This window comes from Chiloscyllium plagiosum, chromosome 3 (assembly GCF_004010195.1).
Source record: "Chiloscyllium plagiosum isolate BGI_BamShark_2017 chromosome 3, ASM401019v2, whole genome shotgun sequence".
Taxonomy (NCBI): domain Eukaryota; kingdom Metazoa; phylum Chordata; class Chondrichthyes; order Orectolobiformes; family Hemiscylliidae; genus Chiloscyllium; species Chiloscyllium plagiosum.
The window spans coordinates 102,902,983-102,916,783 of NC_057712.1; the positions used below are offsets into that span (position 1 = coordinate 102,902,983).

At 38.0% G+C, this 13,801-nt stretch overlaps 1 protein-coding gene across 8 annotated transcripts in view; it reads left to right on the plus strand.

The window, feature by feature from the left end:
- The window catches only part of cep162 (centrosomal protein 162), a 134,043-nt gene that overhangs the window by 54,191 nt on the left and 66,051 nt on the right, over positions 1-13,801 (plus strand). For 6 of the 8 annotated variants that reach the window (XM_043686985.1, XM_043686984.1, XM_043686986.1 and 3 more), the window contains 3 exons: positions 1,587-1,806; positions 5,410-5,573; positions 7,473-7,724. The exons of 1 other annotated variant lie outside the window; for it this stretch is intronic. In XM_043686985.1, coding sequence (XP_043542920.1) covers positions 1,587-1,806; positions 5,410-5,573; positions 7,473-7,724 — 636 coding nt within the window. The remainder of the gene's footprint in view (positions 1-1,586; positions 1,807-5,409; positions 5,574-7,472; positions 7,725-13,801) is intronic. One more of the 8 variants, XM_043686988.1, reaches the window with a different exon arrangement.

Sequence of the window (13,801 nt, forward strand, 5' to 3'; positions counted from 1 at the left end):
GGGACGCTAAATGTCTTCAAGGCAGAGATTGATAAATTCTTGATGTCACAAGGAATTAAGGGCTATGGGGAGAATGCAGGTAAGTGGAGTTGAAATGCCCATCAGCCATGATTGAATAGCGGAGTGGACTCGATGGGCCGAATGGCCTTACTTCCACTCCTATGTCTTATGGTCTAATGGTCTTATAGTTTTTTTGCATACTCTAAATTTCCCTCTTTTAATCTTTTGAGTCTGTCTTTGCTTTTTATATTCTACCCAATCCTCTGAACTGCTGAATCTTTGTGCTGTTCTCAGCATTTTCTTTGAGTTTATTACTATCTTTAATTGTTTGATGGTGAATCATTGCCTTGAATTGACTACATTGGATTTGGCTCGCTTGAAGTGGAAGTCTTTGAGGTTATTGAGTATTCTTGGGTGATCTGGGTGTTGCCTCAATTGCAACATGCTTGCAGTCAATGACATCCCACTTCTATGGAATGCCTGCCAGAGCCAAAAATGCTGACATACATCTTTGGGACCAGAATTGATAGAATTGGCAACAAAGCCATTCCATCAGGTGTTTTATGTATTTGTATTTTGTTGGCTGCAAAAATCCTATAAATGTCTCCAGTAGACTCCTGGAAAGATCGAGTGGGAAAAAATAGAGGATGTTGTTGTCTTTGACGGATTCTTCTGGCAGCAGACTTTGTTCTAGCAGATTGCAGATATCTGCCACCATTTGAAAAACAGGGGCTGTAACATTTTAACAAGATTCATCATTTCTTGTGTGCCACGTGTAGCAGATATAGTGTAACTCTCACGGCACCATCAGAGCAGACTATTGCTACTCCTTTAGGTGTTCCTTCTGCTGCTGATTACTTTGGTACTAATCTGAATTTGAAAGTGTCACAATGTAAATGACACCTGTGATTTGATAGGTCAACACCATGGTGGATATCAGGAACAGAAAACTTTTAAAGTTGTAAAGTTAACATTCATAGTACATGAGCAATCTCCAATGCAACTATCATGAACAAAGTCTTTGACATCGACAAGCCAGCTGTAAAGTTTGAGGACTTCGTATGTTTGCACGGTGACATACTTCCATGTTATAATTAAGCCCCTTCAGTTGCCACCGTGCTTGCCTTGCTTTGACTGTGAGGGTTTCAGGAAGTCTGGGAAACACAACAATTCACAGTTAAATTCAAGTGCATGTTAATATCTCAAGTGATTGATAGTCGTTGCTTGTATACAGTCCAACGCATTTTGGAAGTCAGCATTTTGCAGCCAGTTTCCTGATTGTCGGTTTCCCTAATTTTAATCCCTTTGGCATGTTCTCAAACCAATGTATCCCTGCACATTCAATTTCAGGCTTCTTTTTTGTATATGCAAAGAAGAGCTGTGATATCTGCTTAGCTCACACTGCTGCACAGCATTTGTGTTTTTAGAAATGTTGTGTTATGTTTGAGTCAGCTGAATTTGAAGATTTATTTTGGTGTTAGTTCTTGCCAGATGTTCTGGGCAACAACATTTAATTTCTGTATATGAACATTTATGTATTTTTTTATTCTTCAGATAATATTCTTCATATTGTTATCAATACACAGATTTCATCAAAAACTAAAAGTCCTAAAGTTAAAAACAAGCCCATTGATGGGAACTATGCTTTTGTCAAGAGTTCAGGATATGGCAAAGTCAGTTCATCAAAGAAAGAATCCTTTGGAGTTAGTGAAAAAAAGACTTATCAGAGTCCACCAAAGCAAACTGCACCTATTAAAGGTTTTAAAGCCAGATCCCCAGCTGAGCATGCAAAAGGCAAATCAAAAGGTAAGGTATTTTAAAAATAAAAATTATTCTTAGAAAGATGATAGAGTTTAATTCAGATAAACATGAGGTGCTGCATTTTGAAGAGGCAAGTCAGGGCAGAACTTATACACTTAATGATAAGGTCCTGCGGCGTGTTGCTGAACAAAGAGACCTTGGAGTGCAGCTTCATAGTTTACTAAATTTAGAGTCACAGGTAACCAGGAGAGTGAAGAAGGTGTTTTATATACTTGCCTTTATCAGTCAGTTCATTGAGTATAGGAGTTGGGAGGTTATGTTGTACTGGACATTGGTTAGGCCACTTTTGGAATTCTGCATTCAGTTCTGATCTCTGCTATAGGAACGATGCTGTGAAACTTGAAAGGGTTTAGAAAAGATGTTGTCAGGGTTGGAGGATTTCAGCTATAGGGAGAAGCTGAACAGGCTGGGGCTGTTTTCCCTGGAGCGCGGAGGCTGAGGGGTGATCTTTTGGAGGTTTATAAAATCATGAAGGGCATGGATAAGGTGAATAGCTAAGATCTTTTCTCTCAGGTAGGGGAGAGAGGGGAAAGATTTAAAAGGGACATTAGGGCTAGATTTTCCATGCGGAATGTGGTGGGTGTATGGAATGAGCTGCCAGAGGAAGTGGTGGAGGCTGGTACAATTTCAACATTTAAAAAGTACCTGGTTGGTTATATGAATATGAGGGGTTTAGACGGGTATGGGCCAAATGCTGGTAAATGCGACTAGATTAATTTAGGATATCTGGTCAGCACAGACGCGTTGGACCGAATGGTCCGTTTCCACGCTGTACAGCTTTATGACTCTGAGCATTACTGGCAAGCATTTAGTGTTTATCCTTGGTTTGCCTTGAGAAGACTGTTTAGTTTCTGCAGTTTGCTTCGTAAAGATAGTCCTAAATTGCTATTGGTAAGTTTCAGAATTTTGATTTGGCAATATAGAAGGATCAATGACAAAGTTTTATTTTAATTTGAAAGATTTTTTTAGGACTAATATTTTGTCTGAGAAGTTATGTCATCACAAAATATATAAAATCTCAAATAGACCACAAAATGATCAAGATTCCTAACTGACTGCTACTCAGGACAAAAGCAATTCACACCAAGTTGCTTCAAGAACAGAAAAGTAATACTATTTGCTATAATACCTTTAAGGTAAAAACAAGGACTTCAGATGCTGGAAACCAGATTCGAGATTAAAAGCACAGCAGTTGGAAAAGCACAGCAGTTCAGGCAGCATCTGAGGAGCAGGAAAATCTCCTCGGATGCTGCCTGAACTGCTGTGCTTTTCCAGCACCACTCTAATCGATAATATCTTTAACAAGAACAAGGAAAAGATTTCTAATTAGCGCAATTTCAACTATACTTCTTCAAAAATCCAAATGTGCACACACTTAGTTATGAATAAGACAGACAAAATACATTGTTTAACATACATGCTATAGGTTGGAAAAAGAACATGAATAGAAGAAACACATTTCCAAAGGTCAAAAGTCCAGACCACAGAGTCACAGAGATGTACAGCATGGAAACAGACCCTTCGGTCCAACCTGTCCATGCCGACCAGATATCCCAACCCAATCTAGTCCCACTTGCCAGCAACCGGTCCATATCCCTCCAAACCCTTCCTATTCATATACCCATCCAAATCCCTTTTAAATGTTGCAATTGTACGAGTTTCCACCACTTTCTCTGGCAGCTCATTTCATACACGTACCACCCTTTGTGTGAAAAAGTTGCCCCTTAGGTCTCTTTTTTTATATCTTTCCCCTCTCACCCATAACTTATGCCCTCTAGTTCTAAACTCCCCCACCCCAGGGAAAAGACTTTGTCTATTTATCCTATCCATGCCCTCATAATTTTGTAAACCTCTATAAGGTCACCCCTCAGCCTCCGATGCTCCAGGGAAAACAGTCCCAGCCTGTTCAGCCTCTCCCTATAGCTCAAATTGTGCAACCCTGGCAACATCCTTGTAAATCTTTTCTGAACCCTTTCAAGTTTCACAACATATTTCCGATGGGAAGGAGACCAGAATTGCACGCAATATTCCATCAGTGACCTAACCATTATCCTGTACAGCCGCAACATGACCTTCCAACTCCTGTACTCAATACTCTGACCAATAAAGGAAAGCATACCAAATGCCTTCTTCCCTATCCTATCTGCCTGCACTCCAAGGTCTCTTTGTTCAGCAACACTCCCTAGGACCTTACCATTAAATGTATAAGTCCTGCTAAGATTTGCTTTCCCAAAATGCAGCACCTCTCATTTATCTGAATTAAAATCCACCTGCCACTTCTCAGCCCATTGGCCCATCTGATCAAGATCCCGTTGTAATCTGAGGTAACCTTATTTGTTGTCCGCAACATCTCCAATTTTGGTGTCATCTGTAAACTTACTAACTATACCTCTTATGCTCGCATCCAAATCATTTGTATAAATGACGAAAAGTAGTGGACCCAGCACTGATCCTTGTAGCACTCCATTGATTATAGGCCTCCAGTCTGAAAAACAACCTTCTTCTACTTTTGAGCCAGTTCTATATGCAAATGGCTAGTTCTCCCTGTATTCCGTGAGATCTAACCTTTGCTAACTAGTCTCCCATGGGGAACCTTGTCGAACGCTTTACTGAAGTCCATATAGATCTCATCTACCGCTCTGCTGTCATCAATCTTCTTTGTTACTTCTTCAAAAAACTCAATCAAGTTTGTGAGACATGATTTCCCATCCACAAAGCCATGTTGACTCTCCCTAATCAAGTCGAAAGTTGTTTTTCTGACAGTCGTTTTGGTCTTTCAATGATGACACTGTGTTTAGCGTGAGTCTATGGTTGTTCAGATGAACTTATATTTTTTATTATATAAATTTGATCTATATGCTCTGGAGGTTTTTCTGCTGCTCTTGGCACTTACTGCTGTTTAAAACAACAGTTCAACCAATCAGAGAGCTGATGCTAGGCAGAATTTCCTTCATCAAAAGAGTCTGTGTTCAGTCTCATTGTCCTCTTATTGCTTGCAAAAATCACCATGTATTACGCAGCTCACCAAGAGGGAACACTTAATTTACAAATAGCAGAAAACATTTCCTAGTGTTCCAGTTATAGCAGTCCAACTTCCATTTCAGATTGTAGTTACAAAAAAAAATTAAATGTGGGCTTTTACAATTTTTGGAACAGCAATTATCAGCTTCAAGCTCCTTTGGAAATGAAAAAAAAATTAAATGGCCAAAGCTACTACTATTATGAAAGCTGAGTTAAGTATTTTCTGCTGAGAACAAAATATTGTCTTTCATCTGTTTATTTTGACCTTTTTTTAATAGCATGTTATTTTGTAAAATTAACTATCTGCAATGTTTGTAGCAAATATTCTAGGATATGCTATATAAGACATTTTCTTTTAAAAGGTAGCACCAGTGAATTTAATGTTTTATTTTTAATTGAAATATATTAATCACATTGTAATTAATTGATACAATATTACAGACTTCTTTGCCAGCCAAAGATGTTTATCTTCCTTTAATAACACTAACTTGAACCTCATGCTTTGGTCCAAATTGACTTTTTCGTTGTATACCAGCTGAAGTTTACCTTTCATCCATGCACAAACAGGTCAATTACATGCAACACAGACACTCAGACCAGCAAAGCATAAATTTAATGAAAATGACCTTGGAAGTCCATTACTTACCTCGGTGCAGTCGTTTACTCTAAGCCACCAGACTAACAGTAAGACAGACCATGCAAAATTAATTGGTGTGCACATGCAGAACCAGGTAAAATTTAAAACAGTTGCACGTATTCAGTGTTTTATTTACTATGTTTTGACAGCCGTAATTCTATGTAATATTCTTGGGTTAAAGAAATGACTAAATTCTTGCCAAGGTGAAAAGAGAAAAATCAAATAAGAAAAAATTATTTGGAATGAAAATCAAAGCAAGGAAAATGAAGAGGAGGGTAGGCAGGTCGTGCTGGTGATATTGTAGAGGGGGATGATAGGAGCATGCGTAGTTCTAGTGTCAAGATGAAATCTGCTGAGACAAACTGGTTGTGGACTATGAGATCTAATTCAAACTGGAATTGAATAATGAGCTGCAGCACTGCTGGATTCAGGGTCAGAGGCATTTGGATATTAGCAGGAGCTGAAAATTATGAATGTGATTTAGTCACTTTTTGAATATAAAATAATTTTTATTAATTTATCATTTAATGATTGAAACACACTGAACCAATGCAAGAGCCTTAGAGCTAATGGTGTTTGCGGAAATTAGAATTGTGTTGGAATAAGGGGAGGAGATGCAAACTGTCAGTTAACATTAAGCCAGGGATATGAGAGAAATTGGGACTATTCTGTTTTCAAAGAGAAGGTAGCTGAGAGGAGATTTAATAGAGATTTTCAAATTCATGAGCAGACTGGACACGGTAACTAGGGAGAAGCTGTTCCCACTCTTGAAAAAGAAAAAGAACATGAGGACGTAGATTTAAAGTGATGTGCAAATGAAGCGAAGGTGATGTGAGAAACACAAGTTTCACACAGTGAATAGGAATTCACTGCCTAGAAATGTCGTGGACGCATTTGAGGCATTCAAGAGGGTACTGGCTGATTATTTGAAGGGAAATGGAGAAAAAGCTAGAGATTGGCACTAAGTAATAGAACAAATGCAGGCTTGATGGGCTGAATGATCTCTTTCCACACTGTAACAATTCTGTGATTCTGAATTCTGAATATAAAAGGAAGTGAGAATTGATGAAACCAAGAGCTCGTAGCAGCCTCATCAATATCCCAATAGATCAGCTATTTCATCATAGACAGGTGTTCTAAATCTGGAATTTTCCCGTACCCCAGCTTCAGCTCCAGGGCTGATATGAGTGTGTGCAAATCGGGGTATTTTGCACAAGATATCCCCTGACATCACAGCTATTAACCACTGCCAATGTCAACACAGTATTCTTGTACTTTATTACGAACATATGAACAAGGGACAGGGTCAGGTCTCTCGGCCCTTTTGAGCCTGCTCTGCTGTTCAAATGATCATTGCTGATCTGATTTTGACAACAACTCTACATTTCTGCATATCTCTGATAATCTTTTATCCCGCTTGGTAATCAAGGATCTTCCTACCTTGGACTCAAAAATACTTAATCCTTCTGTACCCACTGCCTTTTAAGCAAGGGAGTTTCAAAGGCCGTTGCTTTCTTAACCAATGAACATTTCCCATCCCCAACCTCATCCTCCCAGACTATGACAGTTAGTCATTCCTATCACTTCCTTAACCATTCCTAATCTATTTGCAAACTGCTCAACACTATCAAATTACATTATTTAACATTGCTACGTGCAGTAATTATCATTACATCTTGCCAGCTACATTCTATAATATATTTATTTCATAATTACTTTTGCTTTTTGTATTTCTTTTGTTTTAAAGTTGAAATAATTTTAAGCACTTAAAGAAATGTACAATCATCAAGCCACTGAGTATAAGTTCCCAATTTATAAGTGTACACCTAAAGTTGTAGATATAATCAAAAACATTCCTGATAGTCCTACAACAGTGTTTAAAACAAAATACAATTCACTTATAAAATTATTACAAATAAATTGCTTTGCTTTATTTTATATTACTCAACAAAATTAACATCCTAACTGTTAAGAATATTTCTGACTTTGATAGTTACTTACAAGAGCTGATGAGGAAATCTCAATAGATCAGAGACAGTGTTCAATAGAACCTAGTAACACAGCGAGAGAACTTGCCCTGCTACAAAAACTGGAAGAAGCACATGAGAAATGGAATATAGAACATAACCTCATGGAGAAGTTGAAAGAAAATTTGGCAGTGAAAGAAAAGGAACTTATTGACAAAGATGAAGAGCTGAAAAAGGTTCCACAACTAAACAAAGAGATTCTCATTCTTCAAACAAAGGTAATTATGCTCCACAGGATTCTCTGAAGCTAGAACAGAAGGAGTGTGACAGTCATTGCATAAAGTTGTAGCATGATGTTTTCATTTAGATCTAATTTGTTGATAATATTTTGTGATGCAGAAGGAATGGAAATATTTAGCATTTAGGGATAATTGTAGTTATTCCTATGTTCAGATCTGAATTACTGTGTATGTGACGCATTAAATTAAGAAAATAGCCTCAATTAATATGCAATAAACAAGTTTGGATTTTGGTAATTTGTAAAACATCAAACACTTCACATCAATCCATTATGTACTAGTAAAATTTGCATGGTATTTTGACAGTGCAACTCATAGCAAGAAACTGAACCATTGATTTTATGGTCTTAAACTACATTACTTTAAGTTTAAAGGACAAGTTTTATTTCTTTTATCAACTTATCGTGAGCAAAAATAAAATTCGGCCCCTCAAAGTTCATCCTTCTAGTAGTCACCTATCATTTCATAATATTCATTTGCTTATTTCATGTCTCCACTATCCCATCTGGCAGATTCGTTTTCTCTGTGTAACTGAGTCGGTGAGTCTGCTTTAACTGTACTTTTTCACCAATTGTATTTTATCTGTAAATCTTGAGTGAATGTATAGTTGCTGTAAATCATGTAATTGTTTTTTAAAGACAGTCCATTGCATATGTAAAGTCATACCTTTTAATGTATTTTCCCAAGCCACCTCAGACAATTGTCCCATAGGCTTTCATGATTTTACAGAATCAAACTGTCCCTCAGCCACCCATGACTGGACGTCACTTCCCCTCTCTGCATCGTCGCCACCGCACTTATCTAGTCCTAGATTCTTGAGATTGATTGTAGTCATTGTCCTGCCCACTGCAGCTTGTAGCACTGCTCTGACCACTGGCAGACAGCTCTTTGAGACTAGGCTCACTCCTGACTAGGAGTCAAGCCCTGTCTCTGATAAGTAATGTTCATTTAAAACTTTAAAGTGCTGGAGGCAGCTAGTGACAGCAGCAATGTTTTGTCTTGACTTTAAAGTGGTGAGCGGCAAACCCAGTAATCCAAGAAACTCTAATCATTGGGCTGGAATTGCTGTGCAAGATTCCACTTTGCACATTTCATTGGTTTAATACTCTGCCTCTTAAGTAGACCCTCAAAATTGGGGTTAGCATTCATACTGTTCAATAGGTTCTCGGATGATTCTTCAGTTTTTAGTTCTATTACTTTTTTGCTTCCTTTCCTCATTAATTAAATCAAAGTCCTCTGATTTTCGATCTTTTCATGAGTGGGAACAATTCCCCCCATTTACTCTCTTCAGACCATTTTATATTTTTGGATTATTTCTGTCAGATATTCGTTCTGCTTTCTTTTTTCCAACGAAAACATTCTCTAATCTGTTTTTATGATTCACATACCTTATCCTTGGAACCATTTCCATAAACCTTTTTCTGTACTCTGTCCAAAGCATTCTTGAAGTGTTGTGCCTAAAGCGAGATGCCGCATTACAGTTTGAGCTGAACTAGTGTCTTATGTAAATTGTGTAACTTGCTCTGACACTCTTTCTATTATTAAACCTATAATATTGTACATTTTATCAACTACATTTTATCAAACTGTCTTGTTCTCTTTAATGACTCATATACGATACACAGAATTCCCTCTACTGTTAGCCTCCTTTTTTACGGTATATCCTTTATTTTAAACTTTCTGTCCATGTTCTTCCTACAAAAATATATGACCTCACACATCTATGTAGTGAGTTTAATATGCCACCCATCCAATTACTCCACCAACTTGCCTATGTCCCTTTCAAATTCTACAATACCCTCCTCATAGTCAGATAAAGCAAGGCTTCTAACACCGACCCCTGTGGAACTCCACGACAAACTTACCCAGGCAAAAACATCTAACTTTGCTCACAAGACTAAGTGAAGCGTTCTATCAAACATCTCCTGGGGGTCCATGTACACCACATCAACAACATTGCTCTGGTCAACCCTCTCTCTCACATCTTCAAAAAAAACTCCAGTAATTTAATTCAACGTGATTTTTACTTGTGAATTCATGCCAGCTCCCTTAATCAACCCATATTTATCCATGTGACTATTAATTATGTTCCAAATTATTGCTTTTAGAAGTTTTCACATCACTAAAGTTAAACTGACTGACTGACTGTTTTATAGTTGCTTGTTTTATCCTTGTCCTTTTTTTTTAAAACAAGGCTGTAATGCTTGCAATTCTCCAGTCCTGCAGCACAACTCCTTGAATCTAAGGAATACTGAAACTTTATTGCCAACATCTCTGCAATTCTCACACTTCCTTCCCACAACATCCTCGAATGCATTATTTTTGGTGTCAGTGCCTAATCACCAGTTTGCTAATGTGCTCAACGCCTTCCTAAATGTAACTACTCCATTTTTTAGTCACAGGCCAGGGACTTCCCTGAATTGGCTGAGATATTGACCTCTTCAGAGGTGGTTTGTAGGTATACCTAAACCATTTCTGTTGAGATCTTGAGGGTCACCTGCTGTGACCAGATTCACGTAAAGCAGTTGCTCCTGGAGCCTGGTGTCAACCATATAAGTGGTGCAAGTGGTGTTGGTTTTGTGCAACTAATGCTTCAAATGCTGGGCATGTTGATTTTGGAAGTGAATTATGCTTTTGGGCCACCTTTCTTACCAGTGGATTCGGATGATCTTGTGAAGGCAATGCAGTAGTACTGCTCCTGTGCTTTGAGATGGCTGATGCAGGCTGTCCACATCTCCAAAACATAAAGGAGCCTTGAGATCACTGCTGCCCAGTGACCATAATCTTATTTTTGGTTGAGAGATTCTGGTCCTCAATACTATCTTCATGAGTTGATTAAAAGTTGAGTTGTTGCATTGGAAGCAATAAGTTTGTTGTCTAAGTTGGCCTTCATTTAAAGGAAGCTCCCACATGGTCCACGTTTTGCAGAATCTCTCCACTGATCTTAATCAATAGGAGCATATTGTGCTGTATAAGCTGATTGGAAAAGGACCTTAATTTTCAAGGTCCATGATATCATGTTCCTTTAGAAGGTGTCAACAATGATCTGCAGCTCAGTTTCTAAGTGAGTGCACACACAAATATCATCTGCACTCTGATGCTGAATATTGATGTTGAAGTGATTTTGGTTTTGGATTGAAGATGGCACAAGTTGAACAGTTTCTTGTCTGTTCTATAGAAATAGTCTTTTTCTAATTGTCAAGATGTAACAATGGGTTGCCACACCATTCAATCCTCAGACCTCAACTACTTACAAATTATGTAATGACTTGGATGCAACGATGGAAAGTACAATAGTCAAATTTGTAGATGGCACTAACATAGTTGTAAAGTAAACTATAATGGAAACATACATTTACAAGTGGATATGGTTAGGTAAACGGGCCAAATTTGACAAGCAAACTTTAACGTAGGTAAGTGTGAAGTATACATTTTGGTAGAAAAAATAGAAAGGCAACAATATCAAATTGGAGAGAACCCTCAATGCTTTGATGCAGAAGGTTCTGTGTAGCTTCATGTATGAGTCGCAAAAAACTAGTATGCAATACAGCAGGTAATAAAGAAGGCAAATGGAATTTGGCATTTAATTCCAAAGAAATAGCGTGTAAAGGGAAGGACGTATTGCTGCAAATTTAAAAGGCATTAGTACTGCACCTGGAGTATTGCATACAATTTTTGTCCTCAGAGGAGGAATGTAGTTGCTTTGCAGACAGTTCAGAGGATGTTCACCACATTGATTCCAGAGAAGACAGCTTTGTGTTATGAGGAGAGAGTGAGCAGTTTAGTCCTATACTCTCTGGTGTTTAGAAAAATGAGAAGAGTTCTAATTGAGGTATATGAGATGTTAAATGGGATTGAAAAAATAGACATAGGATGTTTTTATCGTGGGGCAATCTAGAATGAGAGGTCATAGTTGGGGGATCAGATGTAATATACTTAAATCAGAGATGAGAAGACATTACTTCTCTCAAAGGGTCATGAGTCTTTGGAATTCACTATCTTAGAGTGCACTGGATCCTGGGACATTGTGTAAGTTTAAGGAGATAAGATAGTTTTTAATGTTATAAACAGCAGGCAAGAAAGTGGGGTTGAGGCAGAGATGAGATCTGCCATGATGGTATCAAATGGCAGAGCGGGATCAATGGGCTGAATTGCCTACTCCTGCTCCTAGTTCTTATGTTTTAGAAAACCTGTTAATGGTGAGGTGTAAAATTGCAGTGAGGATGATGAAAAGGACACTTGGTACAATGACACCACATCATTTAACACCAGTCTTCACTGAAATGGTGTCCCTGGTGGTTACGTTGATGAGGACCTCATCTTCTATGTCACTGTGGAGTGTGAACCGCAGAGAATGAAAACTAGGTCCACATTACAGAAGAGGAGATACTGGAGGTGTTAAAACACCACATTTGGAGTACTGTGTACAATTCTGGTCACCCTGCTATAGGAAGTATGTTATTAAACTGGAAAGGTTGCAAACAAAAAAAGATTTACAAGAATTTTACCAAGGCGGTAAGTTTTGAAAGGAGAATCTGAATAGGCTGGGACTTCTCCCCTTGGCATAAATAAGGTGAGTAGCCAAATTCTTTTCCCCACTGTAGGGGAGTCCATAACTAGAGAGCATAGGTTTAAGGTACGAAGGGAAAAATTTAAAAGGGACCTGAGGGGCAACATTTTCACACAAAGGGTGGTACATATATGGAACGAGCTGCCAGAGGAAGTGGTAGAGGTGGGTACAATTACAACAATTAAAGACATTTCAACAGGGACATGGATAGGAAAGGTTTAGAGGGATATGGGCCAAATGCAGGAAAATGGACCAATTCAGTTTAGGAAGCCTAGTCAGCACGGACGAGCTGTGCCGAAATGCCTGTTTTTGTGCTGTACGACACTATGACAAATGATTTTGACATATTTCTGACAGCCAGATTTGAGAAGAATTTGAACAAGTCGGTTCTGTTATGTCTTGCAAAGCTCAAACTTCCTCTCCAATTACTGTTTAATTGTACAAATCTGTTTATTTACTATTTTCAATTAATTTAAGTTTCATAATTTTCACTTCTGTCGCTTGTTACCATTTTTGGGGGAAATTGCTAAACTCTGCCCAATTGTTTTTTTACAATTTTCTTTCCTTTCTCTCTATTTTTACTTGCGTAGTTTATACTTTTGTCTATATACAGTATTTATTTTGAATATCTATATATTTAATTATTTCTAATTTCCTCAAAATTTGCTTTTTAAAGTCTGATACCCTGCTCCAGAACATACAGAAGAACTAGGAGCAGGAGTGGGCCACCTGGCTCTTCGAGCTGCTCAGCCATTTAATAAGATCATGGCTGATCTTTTCATTGCCTTGGCATCACTTACCCGCCCTTTCACCGTAACCCTTAATTCCTTTATTGTTCAAAAAAAATGTATCTTAGCTTTACTGAAGTAGCATCAACAACTTCACTATGCAGGGAATTCCGTAGATTCACAACCCTCTGGGTAAAAAAGTTCCTTCTCAATTCAGTGCTACATCTGCTCCTCCTAATTTTAAGGCCGGGGCCCCTTGTCCTAGTTCACCTGCCAGTGGAAACTGTTGTGGAGAAAATAAACCATCAGGAGACACAGAGAGTTCTTCAAGAAGTAGGTCTTTTATTTGCAAACAAAAAAACCATGACACTGAGAAAGCAGATTCTCGAATGCCCACGAACCTCATGGTCCGTGGATTTTTATTTTTTTTTATCGTGTTTCTGTTAGCTTATCAGCATGTCTAACTATATTAATCAAAGTACCTCACTCTAGCTACACAATAAACCAGTGATGTTAGTTCCCATTATCTCTTTAGTTGTACATTCTACTTAATGTAATTCTAATGTCACGGTTAGATATTTATTGCTAACTGCTATAGTGATCTTCAATTCCAGACTAATCTGTCATGATAGATATTTAGCTATTCCACCTGTTACAATAGTCTCCTATCTCAAGCTGACTCTAATAACTATTAATTAGATATTTTAATGTCATGTCCCAAATATTTATTGTCCCAATCCTGTCATAATAACACTTAA